Source organism: Mus musculus, chromosome 6 (assembly GCF_000001635.26).
Source record: "Mus musculus strain C57BL/6J chromosome 6, GRCm38.p6 C57BL/6J".
NCBI classification, from domain to species: Eukaryota; Metazoa; Chordata; class Mammalia; order Rodentia; family Muridae; genus Mus; species Mus musculus.
This window is the reverse complement of record NC_000072.6, coordinates 118,382,763-118,400,601: the sequence shown is the minus strand read 5'-3', so window position 1 is coordinate 118,400,601 and position 17,839 is coordinate 118,382,763. Positions and strand designations below refer to the sequence as shown.

General features: G+C 43.1%; 1 protein-coding gene across 3 annotated transcripts in view; it reads left to right on the top strand.

The window, feature by feature from the left end:
* Bms1 (BMS1, ribosome biogenesis factor) overlaps positions 1-17,221 on the top strand; it is a 36,422-nt gene extending 19,201 nt beyond the window's left edge. The window contains exons 13-23 of one of the 3 annotated variants that reach the window (XR_377435.4): positions 2,447-2,528; positions 3,766-3,839; positions 4,296-4,475; positions 7,611-7,799; positions 7,948-8,058; positions 8,226-8,284; positions 9,322-9,444; positions 11,216-11,363; positions 11,671-11,846; positions 16,202-16,363; positions 16,727-17,221. Coding sequence is in view for 2 of the 3 variants with exons in the window: in XM_017321497.2 (XP_017176986.1) it covers positions 2,447-2,528; positions 3,766-3,839; positions 4,296-4,475; positions 7,611-8,058; positions 8,226-8,284; positions 9,322-9,444; positions 11,216-11,363; positions 11,671-11,846; positions 16,202-16,363; positions 16,727-16,951 (1,677 nt within the window). In the remaining variant the exon portion in view is untranslated. Of the gene's footprint in view, positions 1-2,446; positions 2,529-3,765; positions 3,840-4,295; positions 4,476-7,610; positions 8,059-8,225; positions 8,285-9,321; positions 9,445-11,215; positions 11,364-11,670; positions 11,847-16,201; positions 16,364-16,726 lie in introns of all 3 variants that reach the window. The other 2 variants (NM_194339.1, XM_017321497.2) reach the window with 2 other exon arrangements.
* The last annotated feature ends 618 nt before the right edge of the window (positions 17,222-17,839 follow it).

Here is a 17,839-nt window from a genome sequence, read left to right as displayed (position 1 = left end):
ATTGTTATCCTTGTGGAGTTTAATGAAGTTTTTATTCATGCCTTCTTTAAATTTCTTGAATTCTTTGATAAAGTTTGTGATTGTGCTTTAAATTCTGTGTCCTGGGGTCCATCTAGGTGGTTCTCATTAGAGAGCACTTCTACAGGAAGGACTACTGGGTCAGATGGAGACTGCTGCCGTTCATGTTGTTTTTTATTTGGGTGGTTTTGCCTGGGCATATGGATTTGGTTCCTTGGTTAAGTGACTGAAAGTGATAATCTGATCTTCCTTAGATTGGGCCAGTGCAGATGTATGACCTGAGTTAGGTCAGACAAAATTAGTAGATGAGTTGTATAATTGGACCAGGGAAAAATAGCTCCCAACCCATGGTCTAGAGCTAGGCCTGTAGGTGCAGAGACAGCAACGGGCAGTTGGAAATATCAAAGAGACAAGAGATGTCTCACCAGTCAAAGATGGCTCTTGAACAAAGTGGGTTCCAAGGCCATGGACCGGAGCTAGGCCTGTGGGTGTGGAGATAGTAAAGTTTGGGGAGAGAATGTGGGGGATGGTAAAGGGAAGAAGTCACTTCCCCAGCAGTGGTGTCTCAAGAACAAAGAGGGTTTGTGGGCTTTGGTCTAGAACTAGCCTTTGTGTTTGCAGATAGTGACTGGAGGGGAGCAAGGGTAGTGGTGTCTTAGTTAGGGTTTCTATAAATAAAGGTTCTATAAATAAGGGTTTCTATAAATAAAACACCATGATCAAAAGCAACTTGGGACTTTAAAGGAGAGGGAGAAACTTTCTATAGATTTTGTTGTAAATAGAAACTCAGGGTGTGTGTGTTGGGGGGAGGGGTATGGTGTGTGCGCGTTGTCCTCAACATTTTTGTTTTAGTGAAAATAATAGTCATGGAAAATTTAAAGTAAAAGGTACATATCAAAAGCAAGAAAGTTTAAAAAGTACATATGTTACTAAAATTACTATATACGAACAACCTGTTAGCATTTTGAAATCTTTTCTCCTGCTCATTTAAAACTGTGTCTAAGTTTACTTATTGTCTTGGGGTTTCTCCTGCTGTAATAGCACAACTTATAGTTCACAGTCTATCAACCAGAGAGGTCAGGGTAGGAACACGGAGACAGGAACTGATACAGAGACTGTGGAGGAGTGCAGCTTACTGGCTTGTTCCTCATGGTTTGCTCAGCCTTCTTTCTTATAGTACCCAGACCACCAGCCCAGAGGTGGCACTGCCACAGCAAGTTGGGCCTTCTCATATCAACTATGAATCCAGAAAATGCATTGCTGGCTTGCCCGAAGGCTAATCCAGTAGTGGCATTCTCTCGATTGAAGCTCCCTCTTCCCCAATACATGGGTCAAGGTGACACAGAACTGGCCTGCACACATGGCAAAGGGAAGAATAGAGTTAGCAGGCAGGGATGGTTCCCAAATGAAGAGGGTTCAGCTCTGGAACTAGTCTTGTTCTTTTGCCTATGGCTGCCAGTGGGCAGAAGGGTGGGGAAGGGGAAGAAGTAATTTTTCCAGGAAAGGTGTCTAGGAACCTAATGCCTATTCTTGGAGAATTTCCTATATGTATACCATGTATTTGATCATATCTCCCCTGTGCTACCTCTCATGTTCTTTATTTATGTCTCTATAAAGACAGTGCTCTTAGAGAATTAGCCCCTGGTTGAAGGAATAGAATGAGAAGAATTGTGTAACTGCTCACCTCGTTATCTCAGGGTCAGAACAGTATGTTGGTGACTGTTGATAGACTAGAGAAGACACGTTTTCCCTCGTGTGCTCTCCGTTCTTTAAAACAAAAGCCGGGCAAGCATTGTGCAGCTCTTCACCCCACCAGCAGTATCTGTGGGGTTAGTGTATTTATGTCTTCACCAAAAATTAGTCTTATCTCTTTTATTTTTAGCCATGCTAGAGAGTGTGAAATGTGCCGTATTGTTATTGTTTGCATTTCCCAAATAGCAATGCAGGCAGGCATCATTTCCGGTGACCACTGCCATCTTTTTGTCTGTATACCTGTTCATACTGTTTGCCTACTTTAAAAATTTGGACATTTAGTTGTAAGAGTAGTTTACATATTGTGAGAGCATGTCCCTACCAGTTTACATATTCTTGGTCCAGGGTCCTTCTATATGTGATTTGCAGATATTTTTTTTCTGTTCTCTAGAAATTATCTCACACTTATATGGAATGAATGTATCCACAAAAGTGTATATTTACTTTCTGATTAATTTTTTGAGACAGTCTCTGTGTAGCCTGAGCTGGCTTAGCTCACCATGTAGCTTGAGTATTCTCCTGCCCGAACGGCTCAGATGCTGGGATTATAGGTATGTGCCACCAGGGTCAGCTTGAAATGGCCTGAGGAATAGTTAGAGGCAAATTGTTGTCTGCTATCATCTCTCAAAACTGGTTGTTTAGTGTAAGTTAACTAACTCTGATTTTTCTGTGTAAGGTTATGAACAGTATCAGAGACTGCTTTGTGACTGGGAAATGGGAAGATGATAAAGATGCAGCCAAGATCTTAGCAGAGGAAGGTAAGGACGTAAGGGCTGCATATTTCCTTGTATGTTTGAGGTGCACGTGCCTCTGGAGGCAAGGGACAGAGTTCATTGTCATTTCTCAGGCGGTCCTCAGACATTGCCTTCCCATTTGTTTTGGTTTTTATTTATTTTTAGACCTGATCTCTTTATTTCCCTGAATTGACTAAGTATGGTGGGCTGGCTGCCCAGCAGTCTCAGGGATCCGCCTCCCTAAGTGGATTGCAGCCACCAGGCTTTTGTTAACATGGATTCTAGGGATACACAGAGAAGTTCCTACATGGCTAGCATGTGTGTAGAGGACAGACAGCTCTGGGATTGAGCTCAGGTCCTCAGGCGTGGCAGCGGGCACCTCTGCTTTCTGAGCTGTGTCAGCAGCTATGTTTTATTTTTTTTTAGTGTGTAAATTTCCAACATGGTTCTAGTTTTATGCTTATATTTTATAGTTTTTATTATATAAATAAGAGCTTCCTGTTTGTTATGTGAATGTCTTAATAACAGTATATGTTGCCCTCTCAAAAGCATTTTTTTTTTTTTGTTTTTTTTTTTTTTGTTTTTCGAGACAGGGTTTCTCTGTATAGCCCTGGCTGTCCTGGAGCTCACTCACTCTGTAGACCAGGCTGGCCTCAAACTCAGAAATCCGCCCGCCTCTGCCTCCCGAGTGCTGGGATCAAAGGCGTGAGCCACCACACCCGGCTTCCAAAAGCATTTTTAACTTGTTGTCTTAAAGAGGACAGCCTGAACTGAACATAAAGCTCTAAAAATAAACAAATAGATGAATTAATGACTCTTGCTATGAGCTCAGCATTGTTTTGAGCCCTAATTTTGTTCCAGGCTCTATACTTACATAGTCTTAGCTCTCCCCAAGGCACAGTACACGATGTGTTGGCTTCTCTCTCATACTCACATGGGCTGCATCTTCTCACTTATTCTTTGAAATGATGGTTTGGAGTTGAACCTTTAAGGCTGCACTTGATTCTCACACAGTGTCTACTGCTTAGACGTGAAAGCTGAGTGAGCGAAGTGAGAGCCCTTAGCTAAGTGAGGTTTCAAGTCCTGGGTCCATTTACTTTTCTTGAGCAAATAATGAAATACTTTTTTTTTTTTTTTAAAGCAATGTAAGTTTAAGACTCTTGGCATGTACAGAGATGAAGTTTGGAATGCAGAGCACTGGGTCGGCCAGGGCTGGGCAGGGCCAGTGTCACAGAATAGACTTTTAAATGTTCTTTTTCAGAGGAGCTCTATGGTGACTTTGAAGACCTAGAAACGGGGGACGTGCACAAAGGAAAACCAGGCCCGGATACTCAGGTATGGCTGTGATGTAGCCTCTGCTAGCTTGGTTCAGTCAGATGTACTGAAGAGATGTGCTTTGGGCAATGAAGGTCCTGACTTCCCTGTCAGATGGATTAGATACAGTCCTAAAGAGTGGCAGCAGATGAGTGTCCCTCCATGCTCTGGTCACTTACCTAAAAGTTCATGCTTTTTATTGTGTTTCTTTTGCCATCATCAATAATGAAATTTAAAAGCATCATTAAGTTCCTTATTCTTCCTGACAGTACTTTGAACTGGGTCTTAGAGCATCTAGCTGGAAGATACTTGCTGTCTCACGCATGACAGCAGTGCTGTCGGCTGTCTCCTGGAGCAGCCCCAAGTCTGTCTGATGATCATAACAGTCTTATAGCGCAAACATTGTTGACAAATCTGCTTTGTTTATCTAAAGAAAGGCCTTCCTAAGCTTCTCGGTGCTTGTATCTGAAATTCTAGAGTGAAGACATAGAGGAAGAAGAAGTGAAGGAAGAAACTGACCCAAGTGAGGAGGAAAGTGCTAGGAAAAAGCATCTGGATAAGAAGAGAAAGCTGAAGGAGCTGTTTGATGCAGAGTATGATGAAGGAGAAAGCACCTACTTTGATGATCTTAAGGGGGAAATGCAGAGACAAGCGCAGGTAAGCAAGCAGTCCTCCCTGCCTGCCAAGGCAGCGCCTCCTGCTGACCTGCTGACCCTGTTTGCCTCTGAGGCCCAGGTTGAAATTGTGCAACATAGTTGCTTCTTTTGTCTCACCAGAAAGAATCAGCGATACTTTTGTACCAAGCACGGCCTGCTCAGGAAGCAGTAGGGGCTGAGACGTGGTCTCTGCTTCTGAGGAGAGGTGCCCTTGACACAGGCTAGAGAGACAGAGAAGCTAAGGGACAGTGGAAGGGCTGCTACCATCCTGGGATCATTTTGTAATGAGAATCAAGAAACAAAACAGCCAATAAAATGAAACTGCCCACAAAGACAGTATCTTAAGAATGTCAAAACCCTCCAACTGTGATTATTTCAGGCCAAACGTTTGTGGCTTTGAGCTTAAATGTGTTGGCACTCCTTTCTGAACTCATTTCTAAATCTAAACAGTACATTACATAAAAACCATTTTAGAATTTTGCTTACAAAGGGAAAAGTGTGTGTGTACCTGAATGAGTGTATCTGTGTGCACAGCTGAAAGAGCACATGTGTTACACACACTCTATCATCTCTGCCTTAGTCCTTAGAGAGAGACTCTTGCTGAGCCCCTCTGAAGCTCTGCTGGTATCCCCCAAGCCCCAGCAATCCCGTGTCACCTCCCAGAGCTGGGTCGTAGGCATGCATGGCCATGCTGACTTTTTATGTGTGTTCTGGGCTCCAGACTAGAGGAGGCTCTCCTCGTGCCTGCACAGCGAGCACTCGCTGAGTCACTTCCCAAGCCGCAGGAGAAGGGGCTTCAAAATGAGTAAGTGAGCCAGCCCATAGAGATTTTCACTTAAATAAACTTCAGGCCTTAAGCTTGATACCTTATAAATTACATCCTTTGAAAAAAAATGTAATTTACAAAGATACAGAGAGTTATCTGCCACTATAAAGACAGCTAAATATGGCTCACTCTCAAGACATCCAAACCTCCAACTTGTGGCTGTAGACTGTCCATCTCTCTTAATCTAAATAGATAATAAACTCAGGGACTTAACCTCTTTCTGATTGCTCTGAAGTTCTTTCCTGTGGCCTAGTTAAGGTTCTGGCTTACCTAAGCGGAAGGCCCTTCAGAGGAAAGGCTGCTGGTGGTGGTGGTGCTGGACCGCTCTCTTGTTCTGACACATTGATCTGAAACAGTACAAGTACAGGTTCAGATTCTGATTGCTTCTTACTGCGTTCGGTGAGTAGCTGAGGTGACCTGTGTGGCTTATGTGCACCGAGTTCTTTCCAGGAGAGTTTTTGACACATCTTGGTTGGTGTTCAGAAGGGCAGTGCATATAAAGTCAGATGCAGATTGGAGAGGGATGCGTGCAGAAGGAAGGTAGTGGGGATACTCCTGCCTAAGGCTGCTTGAGGTCGTGAGTTCACCCAGAGGCAGATACAAAGCTGTACCAGACTTCATGGAGAGTGAGTTGCACTTTTTTGGTGGAAGCACTGAGAATTCGTTTAAACTTGAAGATGTGGTAGAGGAGTCAGAGAAGCGCCTCCTCTGCTGGCTTCAGCACGTACTAAGAGTGGAAGGATAGAGATTCGCGTGGCTCCGGTGGGAAGAAGGATCTCCGGAGCAGTCATAAGTAAGAGATGACTGGTCTCTGTTGACTGTAGACAGGAGAGATAATCTCTGTGGCCTGTATTTTAAGCCATTTACAGTTTACAATCTTGTGGACCATTGTACAGGACTTTGTTTTCCTCTGTTATTTGGGGCCTATGGAAGGTTTTGGGCAGGAGGAGACATGCATGATCACTTTTTGAAAAGATGCAGGGGTTAAGGTTGGGGTGGAGATGGCAGTTCAGGTGAGGTCTAGAAGGATGCATCAGTAGGTTTTCAGGTGGACTGTATGTAGAGAGCGAATGAAGGCTACGCCTGCAAGTCCCTGAAAGGGTCAGTTCTCACAGCAGGCTAGGAAGCCTCTAGTTAGCCAAGCCTTATTTGAGCTGATTAGGTTAGTGATGATGCTCAGACAGTGTTTAGTTCCATCGGGCCTCGATGCATGAGACTCAGGTCCTTCAAGCCATAAAGTAACTTGAGAAGTTAACACAGAGGGAGAAATGGACTGTGTCTGTGAATGGAGGCGGGGACAGGGCTGAGAGTGGCCAACAGAGAGTAGGTGTGCTACAAGCCAGTGATATATTACTTCAGATCACTGCTATCATAGCTATACTAGGGGAAGAAGTGACCATTGGATAAGGCTGGCAAAAGTCTGCAGTGACTACAAATGCTTTCATGCAACGGTATGTGAAAGCAGCTTCAGCGAATAGCAGCTACTGGTCTGGAGACTGACTCATAGGAACATGGAGTCTTGGTCAAAGTGAGGTAGAGAAATGGAGGGAGTAATAGAAAGAGGATTCAAAAAGAAGGTTTTGAAAAGATGAGAAAAGTAAGGAAAGTGAGATCTTTTGGGAGCTGGAAGTTTGGCATTCAGTAGCGGTGTGGTCAGATAATCTGTAGATGCTTCTGTGTTGCTCCAGCCGCCTTCCAGGCACAAGTGTGACTGCGGGCTGTAAGGTTAAATGTCATTTCATCTACGGCCTAGCATGGTGCTGTACAACTGTGATTCATGCACTCAGAAGGCTGAGACAAGAAGATTGGAGCTTGTGTCCATTTAAAAAACAAAACAAAACAAATAGTTACTTGTCCTTAACCCACCACATAGAACTATAATAAAAGACTGTGTGTGTGTGTGTGTGTGTGTGTGTGTGTGTATAAACACCAGAACATAGCTGACTGTAAGCAGAAACTGCCATCAGCTAAAAGCATGGATAACGGAGGATGATATATTGACTATTATTCTAAGACTGTTGATGAGTAGAGGTGTCTAAAATGATTGAATGATTGACAGTCAGGAGAGTTAGGGGATTACCCAAGGCACCATTTGCTGAGCAGCATTCAGGGATCTTTTTGGAGTTAGTGGCTGTGACTTGGAGCCGCAGAAAACACAGTTGGTACATGTCTTAAAGCATAGAAGCAAAGTGGATAGAACTTATTACAATAAAACCTAAATTGTTATGTCCATGGTTCCTTTGTATTTTTAAAAAGTTAATCTTGATGTTGATTGAGACTCCTGGTGTTGTCTCCTTGTCTCCTCTGTAGCTTAACCAGGCTGAATTTGAAGATCAAGAAGATGAAACCAGAGTTCAGTATGAGGGGTTTCGACCTGGAATGTATGTTCGAATTGAGATCGAAAACATCCCTTGTGAATTTGTGCAGAACTTTGACCCACACTACCCAATTATTCTGGGTGGTTTGGGCAATAGCGAGGGCACTGTGGGGTATGTGCAGGTAGGTGCCCTTTGCTGCAAGATTGGAGATGGGTCATTTGGATGTACACTCTGTTTTATTGAATGTTTATGTCTCCAGATGCGCATCAAGAAACATCGTTGGTATAAGAAAATCCTCAAGTCTCGAGACCCCATTATTTTTTCTGTAGGATGGAGGAGATTTCAGACCATCCCATTGTATTACATTGAAGACCACAATGGAAGACAAAGGCTTCTAAAATACACCCCACAACACATGCATTGTGGAGCAACTTTTTGGGGTAAATTGATTATAAATATTATAAGATCAATTTATACTATTCAGGCTATCCCTATAGTTTTGTTCTTTGTCTGTCTTGAAACCCAACTTAAAAGATTTGTTTCTTTGAGAAAAAGGGTTGGAGTAAAATACGTGGTTTACAATTTTTCCTTTTCTGTTTTCTTTAAGGTCCTATCACTCCACAAGGAACTGGATTTTTGGCGATACAGTCTGTCAGTGGTGTAATGGTAAATAACAGAGATGCATTCTTTATTGATTATACAGATGAACTAGAGAATATAAACTGTATTCATGAAGTTAAGTTGAAAACCAGCTATTTTTATATGTAATATTTAGTAAGTTTCTCCTTGCTTTGTATCTTCCTGCATCCTTTGCCTACCGTCTGCCCACCCTCCCCAACTCCTTCTCTTTTTCTTTCTTTCTTTTTCTGATAAGGTCTTGATATGTAGCCCAGGCTAGCTGAGACTCACAATCTTCCTGCCTCGGCCATCTGAATGTTAGCATTCCTGGTGTGCATTGCTTTGCCTGGCTTTCCTAAGTGGAGTGTGGGAATCAGGAGAGAGATAGGATTGTAATGGCACAATGGCATTGTATATTTTTGTGCCTTGTTTGGACTTATTTAAAAAATATTTAAGCAGCGTTCACTGGATACTCAATATTATACTGCATTGTGTGGGTCCCTCATAACCCTATAGACATGATGCTGTCCCTTAGTAGCACTGTGTGGACAAAGTATCTTCAGAGTTGTCTATGCCTGAACAGAACAAGCTTCATTTATTGGCTGTACCTAACATGTGAGAAAAAAGGGTGCTAAACAGACAATCCACCTGGGGTCCAAAGTCTCAGTTTTAAATTCAGTTGCACCTGAATTTGCCTTTGGTTCTGAACTGGTGATGTTCTGAGACGATTACCATGGATTCACTCTCAGGAGAAAGTCAAATTAGCAGCAGTGGCTTAGCATAATTAAAATCCTGGTTCATAGCCAGGGTGGTGGAGGCAGGGAGGCAAGAGTTCTAGGACATCCTCTGCCACATGTGGTGAGCCTAGGCTATTAAACCCTTTCTCGAGTACTAGTAAGTACCTAATATGAGTACTAGTACCTAATCTCGAGTACTAGTAAGTACCTAATACGAAAATAAATGAAATTGTGCCTTTTATAGCTAACTGTAAGGAAAAGGATTTGGGCTATTATTATAATTGTCACAGAGAATTAAAATTTTTCTTCCCCTGTTAGTCATATTTTTCAATCTTGGGTTCCTTTTAGCCTGAGTTTCGGATTGCTGCCACTGGAGTTGTCCTTGACCTGGATAAATCCATAAAAATTGTGAAGAAATTAAAACTAACTGGTTTTCCTTTTAAAATATTCAAGAATACTTCATTTATTAAGGTCTGTATATCCATGTATTCATGTTACAAATGTATACATTGTTAAAGAGTAGCAGACTCTTACTTATCTGAAGTGTTTGCAGCCAGCAGCACTTCCTGTGTGGATCCTCTTTTTGGGTTTTGTCTGTAATGGCTATTTTCAGGCTAGAGACTAAAGTCTAACTACAAGTTCATCTGTGTGGCCATTACACACTGTCCACAGGCATGAGGGCCCTGTTAGGATTCCAAGCATGCCTTTGTTTGGACTATGAATCATCAAATGGGGTTAGGTAGCAGATTTTCCTGTACTTTTAAAATAATAGATTTAAAATTTTTAGAAGAGTATTTGAAATCTTGGCATTTGATACTTTTGTTTTCTTTAAATGATTTGTCCTGTACTTAAAGGCAGAGATTCTTAGTAACTGCAGCTGTGACTTCTCCATGAGCCTGTCCTAGAGCCAACACAGATTAATCCACTGGGTTTTCTCACTACTTTAAAGCTGTGTTAGTAAGGAAAAAAAAAATCCTAAATTTTGTCCTAAGTGTTCAGTAGAAAGTAGATAAACCAGTTTGCAGCAAACAGCAAGATTTCAGTAGACTTCACACTCAGTTTCACAGTGTTCAGAGAAGATAGTTTAAAAGTTTATTTTGGGAAGGGGTCTCCATTAAAGATACATTTATAGACCATAAGGACTAGAGATGGTGCTCAGTGATAAAGTACTTGTATAAGGAGGGGAGGTACTCAGTGATAGAGTACTTGTATAAGGAGGGGAGGTACTCAGTGATAGAGTACTTGTATAAGGAGGGGAGGTACTCAGTGATAGAGCACTTGTATAAGGAGGGGAGGTACTCAGTGATAGAGTACTTGTATAAGGTGGGGAGGTACTTAGTGATAGAGACCTTGTATAAGGTGAGGAGGTACTCAGTGATAGAGTACTTTTATAAGGAGGGGAGGTACTCAGTGATAGAGTACTTGTATAAAGAGGGGAGGTACTCAGTGATAGAGTACTTGTATAAGGTGGGGAGGTACTCAGTGATAGAGTACTTGTATAAGGAGGGGAGGTACTCAGTGATAGAGTACTTGTATAAGGAGGGGAGGTACTCAGTGATAGAGCACTTGTATAAGGAGGGGAGGTACTCAGTGATAGAGTACTTGTATAAGGTGGGGAGGTACTTAGTGATAGAGACCTTGTATAAGGTGGGGAGGTACTCAGTGATAGAGTACTTTTATAAGGAGGGGAGGTACTCAGTGATAGAGTACTTGCATAAAGAGGGGAGGTACTCAGTGATAGAGTACTTGTATAAGGTGGGGAGGTACTCAGTGATAGAGTACTTGTATAAGGAGGGGAGGTACTCAGTGATAGAGTACTTGTATAAGGAGGGGAGGTACTCAGTGATAGAGTACTTGTATAAGGTGGGGAGGTACTCAGTGATAGAGTACTTGTATAAGGTGGGGAGAGGTACTCAGTGATAGAGAACTTGTATAAGGAGGGGAGGTACTTAGTGATAGAGTGCTTATAAAGCCTAGAGTTTGGTTTTCAGCTCTGCACAAAAGAAGATATCAAGGTTGTCTAGGCCACTTCACACCTGTAAATCCCTCTTCCTCTTATAATGAGCTACCAGTAATTAGCCTACTGATGAGCTCAGAGAAAGGTTTTAAATGTTAGTTAAGTGAAAATAAAGTTGAGCAGTATATTTTTTGATGTAATTTCACTGTTAGTGAGTTGGTTTTAGTTTTTTAAGCAAAGCTATAAGTAAAGCATGTCTGTGAGTTTTTATTTTGTTGCCTGTAGGGAATGTTTAATTCTGCATTGGAAGTAGCCAAATTTGAAGGTGCTGTCATTCGAACTGTCAGTGGAATAAGGGGACAGATCAAGAAAGCACTCCGGGCTCCCGAAGGAGCCTTCCGCGCTAGCTTTGAGGACAAGTTGCTAATGAGTGGTAAGGATCTTTTGTGGTTTGTTCAGGATACTGTTTTACCATTCATTATTGAGTCTAGCTGCTGCTGATTAGAGTGGGTTTTCAGAAGGCCGGGCAGCTCCATCTCTGTCCAGTTGGAATGTCCTGTACTTAGCTGGCTCACATTGTTTGTGCTGGCTGGGCTCACACCCAGATCTTTGTGATATTTAATCATAGTCAGTATCACAGTCTGTTAAGTGTTGATACTGTTTAATCAGGTAGAGGTGTCGGGGTGATTTGGAATGTGTGCATTGCTTGAGATACAAAGCTTGTGAACCTTTTCTTCTAGATATTGTTTTCATGCGAACTTGGTACCCTGTCTCCATTCCGGCCTTCTACAATCCAGTAACATCTTTGTTGAAACCAGTGGGTGAGAAGGATACCTGGTCAGGGATGCGGACAACACATCAGCTGAGGCTTGCCCATGGAATCAAGTTAAAGGCAAACAAGGATTCCTTGTATAAGGTAAAGGTCACGAGTGTCTGTGTTTCTAGACAGCGTCCTACAGGTGCTTTACGTGTGAAATTTTGGTTTTTATGGTGCTTTGCTCTGAGCCAGCCCACCAGTTTGGAATGACTCCTTTTTATGACTTGAATTTTCAAGTATAAAGTCTAGTGCTAAATTTAATTTGAACAACTGTATAGTTTTTGCTGGTTGGGGGAAGGAAAAAAAATGGTGGCAGTGTTTTTTTCAGAATTAGAAGTGAAATGAAAACTTGTTGTGTGTGAGGATTTCTAATGACATGTGGTGGTTGCATACTGAGTGAAGCCGGTGAGCATTCTGCCATGTCACCCCCTCGTGCTCAGTAATGTACTTTACAGAAATCCTAAACTCAAAAGATTGATATAAACCATGCTTCTTGTGTATATCCGGTCTCTTCTCTGGGTAGTCTCACTCAGCCTGCATTTCTGCCATCCCTTGTCCTCTGGCCCCCGTCGCCCACTTGATTTTCTTTGCAGAAGCGCTGGCTCAGGGCTTTGCCCATTGTCCTGACAGGCTGTTGTGGAGAGGCTCATGGGCCTGGCCGGGCTTCACACACTGACACAGTGGAGTCAGGTTGAACTGGCTCCCCACCCCAGTACCTGGTTTATGTGTGATTTGAGAATTCTTTTTAAGGTTTGGTTTCTAACCTCCTTTACAGGTAGGCAGCTCGCAAATCTTGTTCATGTTTAACGTTGCCGTTGCCGATTGTTTGGTGTGTAGTGCAGGAGCTTGTTACTTTACTGTGAGTTCTCTTGGTTTTGGTTCTTTTGGTTGATAGCCAAAAAATCGAGGTGCTTTTCAGGTCAGGTTGGCCTGAGGGCTTGTCTTGGTTTTGCTGATTGAGGTTGGAAGACCTGCCCACTGTTGGTTGAGGTCACCATCCCATGGCACATTCCGGAACTGTGAAAAAGCCAGCTGAACACTGTATTTATTCCTTTGCTCGGCTTTTGACTAGGTAGTGGCTCTTTAAGTTGCTCCCACCTTGTCATCCGTCCCCACAGTAATGGTGAGCCAAAGAGCCCTCTGTCCGTGTGCGCTTCCTTTTCTTAATCCCAGTGACAGTGAGCGAAGCCATCTCTTTGCTTTTCCCTGCAGTCTAGGGATAAGTCCTACATGGAGTCATAGAACATTCCATTTCATCTGATATTTTTGAGAGGTGACATCATTGTACATCATAGATGTTGTCCTATGGCTTTCCTCATGCACGTTGTCCTTGGATTTCTTTTCTTGCTGTTGTGAAGAGATCTGCAGTAAACATGAACACCTCTATAGTTTGGTGGAGAGCTGAGTATATGTCCATGAGTGGTATAACTGGGTCATATATATGGAAGGCCTTTTTTAAAAAAAATAATTAATTAATTTATACTCCATATTTTATTCACCCCCACTTCACCCTCTGATTGTTCCATATCCCATATCTCCTCTCCACCCCCCCCCCCCCGTCTCCACATGGACGTCCCCACCCGCCACCCCACCTGACCTCTAAACTCCCTGGGGTCTCCAGTCTCTCGAGGGTTAGGTGCATCAACTCTGAATGAACACAGAACCAGAAGCCCTCCACTGTATGTGTGTTGGAGGCCTCATATCAGCTGGTGTATGCTGTCTGTTTGGTGGTCCAGTGTTTGAAGAGATCTCAGTGGTCCAGATTAATTAAGACTGCTGGCCCTCCTACAGGATCACCCTTCTCCTCAGCTTCTTTCAGCTTTCCCTAATTTAACAATGGGTCAGCTGCTTCTGTCCATTGGTTGGGTACAAATATCTGCATCTGACTCTTTTAGCTGCTTGTTGGGTCTTTCGGAGTTGGGTCCTGATAGATCCCTTTTTTGTGAGCGCACCATAGCCTCAGTAACAGTGTCAGGCCTTGGGACCTCCCCTTGAGTTGGATCCCACTTTGGGCCTGTCACTGGACCTTCTTTTCCTCAGGCTCCTCTCTCCATTTCCATCCCTGTAATTCTTTCAGACAGGAACAATTATGGGTCAGAGTTGTGACTGTGGGATGCCCCTCCCCCTCATTTGAAGTCCTGTCTTATGGAAGGCCTTTCTGAGAAAATTCCACACTGGATTCCGTAATGGGTGAACAGTTTAGTCTTCTTTGTACACATGCTCTGTCATTTGTGGTCATTTGTCATCTTGATGATAGCATGCTGAGGGATGACATGGAATCTGGGAGTTTTAATTTGCATTTCCCCAATGGTTAAGGATATTGAACATTTTAAAAAAATAATTTATTAGCCATTGTATTTCTTCTTTTAGGAAGTCTGTATTCAGGTTCTTTTCATGTGGGAGGGGTTGTCTGCCCCTTTTTTTTGAGTTCCTTATTAGTCATCTGCCAGGTGTATAGCTGGCAAAGATTTTCTTTCATGGAAGTCTGTCTTTTCACTTTCCTTTAAATTCCATAAGGTTCCATTTGTCGGTTACTGGTCTTGTGTGCTGAGTGATGCCTGAGCCAGTGTTGAAGGTCACCTGCATCCCTCAGCTGCTCCAGAGTTCAGGAGCGCTTTGCTGGGTTCTTTTATTATTTTTATAAGGATGATGTTTTCCTTACCATCTCTGTGCCTGGTGCCTGCAGAGGCCAGAAGAGGGCATTGTTCTCCTGGAGTTGGAGTTATAGATGGTTGTGGTATTGGGAAGAGCAGCAAAAGCTGTTATCGAATGAACCATCTCCCCAGCCCCTTTTGTAGCAGTTTAGATTCTCTGCTTTCTCTGGAATAAGCAAATGAAAGAATATGGGAGCTGAGGACAGCTGTTAGGGAAGCAGCAATTAGTGCAATTGGAATGGCTCAGGTGTTGGCCCAGGATGTACTAATGGCTTCAGTAATCAGGTCTTTGAGTGGACTTCTGTAAGAAGTATGGTATGCAGTGTGAGGCTGGCTGCCAGTGATGGGGGGGGGGGGATGATGTAAGTGGGAGAGTTTTTATTGTTTCCTATTGTTCAGATGGCTTGTTCGTTGAGTAGCTGTGGATAGTAGGTCCAGAGCATGTGGAGATTATGGGTTTCATTAGTTATAATATAATGCCGTGTTACTGTGGCGCTAGAGATCTTCTCTCCCTCACCTCTTACTTAGGATTATTTAGTGTACTTAACTCCAAACTGTATCTCTGCTAGGCAGCATGTAATAGGATCTGATCTTAAAAACTTACTTAGTTATTCTGTGTGCATTAGGTAAAAACTTATTTCTGCCATTTTGATAATTGCCTTTTAATCTCCCCCCCCCCCCACCTTAAAAAAATTCACGTTTCTTTCCTTTTCTGGGCACCTGGAATGTTCTAGAGTCAGACAGATATAGGTATAGGGTGCGAGTGTGCTCCAGGTTCCACAGTACTTGGTTTCAGTGTCGTGTACTGAGCAGTGTGCTCTGAAGTTAGCAGCAGGGTCCATTCTTGACTTAACTCATTGCTGGCACCAGGAGCTTGATAAGAACCAGCTTGCGGAGGAAGGCTTGGGTTTTGCTCACAGTGTAAGAGTCCATCATGGTAGCAAGACCAAAAGATGGCTGGCCACATTGCAGACATACTTGGGAACACTAGGGATGGAAAGTGGGCCCAGGCTAGCAGCCTTTGAGACCTCTCTCCAGGGACCTACCTTCTTCAGTAAGGCTCTAGCTCCTTTTTGCAGAACTATTTTTCCCCCTCTGAGTTCTTTTTAACCAAGATTTTGAAAGTCACTGTGGATGATGTCTTTAGAGAGAGAAAATAGAAGCACAAGAGAGTTGTTCTCTACATACTGGTTCTGACTCCTGGCTTGTCTCCTGCTGAATTGTTGTTTATCAGTCATTCCTGGAGTGGGTAAATACCGAGGTGATACTATTTAACTTGAGCGTAGAATTCAGTGTGTAGATTGTGCTCTGTGTGCTGATTAACTCTTACTCTGCCTGCCTTACTTACTCTGCCTCCATCAGAATCAGTCAGCCTTTGGCTGCTGAGGAAGAGCGATTGATAGAATGAAAAGCTAGTCTGTCCTTGTTCCCCTAGAAGTGAACCACCCCAGATCCCAGAGATAACCCAAGTTCTCCACTGAGATGAACTCTGAATCTGTTCTTGTGTTTCACTGGAGACCCATAGCTTTCCTGTTTCAAGTAGGCTCAGTTGGTTTTCAGAAGCCCTGCAAATGTAATGTGTGAGCTCTTTGTTTTGCTTATCTGTGTAGATGCCCACTGAGGCTGTCCACATTGGATGGTGATTGAATCCCCATTTCTGGCCGTCAGTAGATGCTAGTGTGACTGAGTTTGTAGAAAAGTCAATCCGTGAGAAGGGTTTTTTTTTTTTTTTTATAGTTTTAAGTACATACAGGTTATTCTTTAAATATGTCATGTCTGTTTAAATTTTTTCCTTTTCAGCCAATCCTGAGACAAAAGAAACATTTTAATTCACTGCACATTCCCAAAGCCTTGCAGAAGGCTCTGCCATTTAAGAACAAACCCAAGACTCAAGCAAAGGCAGGCAAAGTGCCGAGGGACAGGCAGAGACCGGCCGTCATACGTGAACCTCATGAGAGGAAGGTACTGTCCACAGTGACTTACTTGTCTTTGCATTTAGTTATAGAGATAGTGGAAGTTGGGGGAACAACCAGAGGCTGTGTGGCATACTTAGTCATAGTTCACCTATATTTGCATAAGGAGTAACGACCCCTGTCTGGTGGACCGCTTAGCTAGTTGTATATGGTTCCATATAGGATAAATATAGGTGGTTTTTTCATAAGGTAAATGCATACATACCTACATGCAAATTGTGATGAATTTTCACTAAATTAATTTCCACTTGAGATTGAATCTATTTGATACCATCAAGCCAGTGTAGTGAAGTCCTGACTAGGCGACAGGCAGGCTTAGACTGGCTTGTGCTCACCATTTTTGTCTTGTCAGGTCCTGGCTCTGCTAGATGCTCTGAGCACAATACACAGTCAGAAAATGAAAAAGGCCAAAGAGCAGAGACGCCTGCACAACAAGGAGCATGTGAAGATGAAGCAGAAGGAGGAAGAGGACAAGCTGAGGCGGCAGAAGGACCTGAGGAAGAAGCTCTTCCGGATGCAGGGTCAGAAGGAAAAACGAAGTCAGAAGTCTAGTCTGAGAGGAGCTGAGGATACCTGAATGGAGGGGGGGTCTTCCAGAGCTGCAGCCGTGATGGCTTCAGTGCTTGTGACAAGTCATGACGAGAGCTTGTGGAGACTCTGGGATGTGTGGTCCCGCCGTGCCTGGAGGAACTGTAGAAAGCCTGCTGGTGGCATCCGTGCTCATTCACGGCATCCAGCAAGTCACAGTTCAAGGCTGGGAAACTTGGGGCTTTGTGAATTCACTCATTGGTTCTTCCTGACTTGGTTTATTTTGTGCTATAAAAATATTAAACTATTTTCCCATTAATTTTGGCCTAGTGATTTATTTGGGGATGAATACATGACAGTTTGCTTATAAATGACTGCTTACTCTACCATCTTTATGAGGTTCCCAGGAGGATAAATATTAAATGAAGCTTTTGGATTGTATTGGTATTGACTGAGTAGAGAGGCCACAGGTGGCAAAAGTTACAGAGTTGGGTAAGTGGGGCCACCCAATCCTGTTGGAACCCAGATGATAGCACCAAGAGCCCCAGTATGACAGAGATGGAGCTACAAGGTTGTTAGCCTTGCAGAGCTTTGGTCTTTCTGTGACCTAATCTTTCTATGCAGTCTTCCATTTTGGAGCTGGAAAATCTACTCTGTGTCATCTTTGACTCTCTAAGCCTGACTCGGCCCCTAGTACAAGGAATTAATTACTCAGTCTATTCATTAGCATGGTTTAAGGTGAGCCTGCCTTCTTGGGAGTGGTTCTTGGTTCAGGAGAGTACCCTGATGCTGTAGGAATGTTAGGCTTAGACCCAGGGAGACGTATAGTGTTGGTCATGGTATCTCGTCCCAACATGTGACGTTGGTAAGAAGCCTACCAAATTATTACTCCATCAAAGCAGATTTTTTTTTTAATGCAAATTCTGTTGAACAAGGG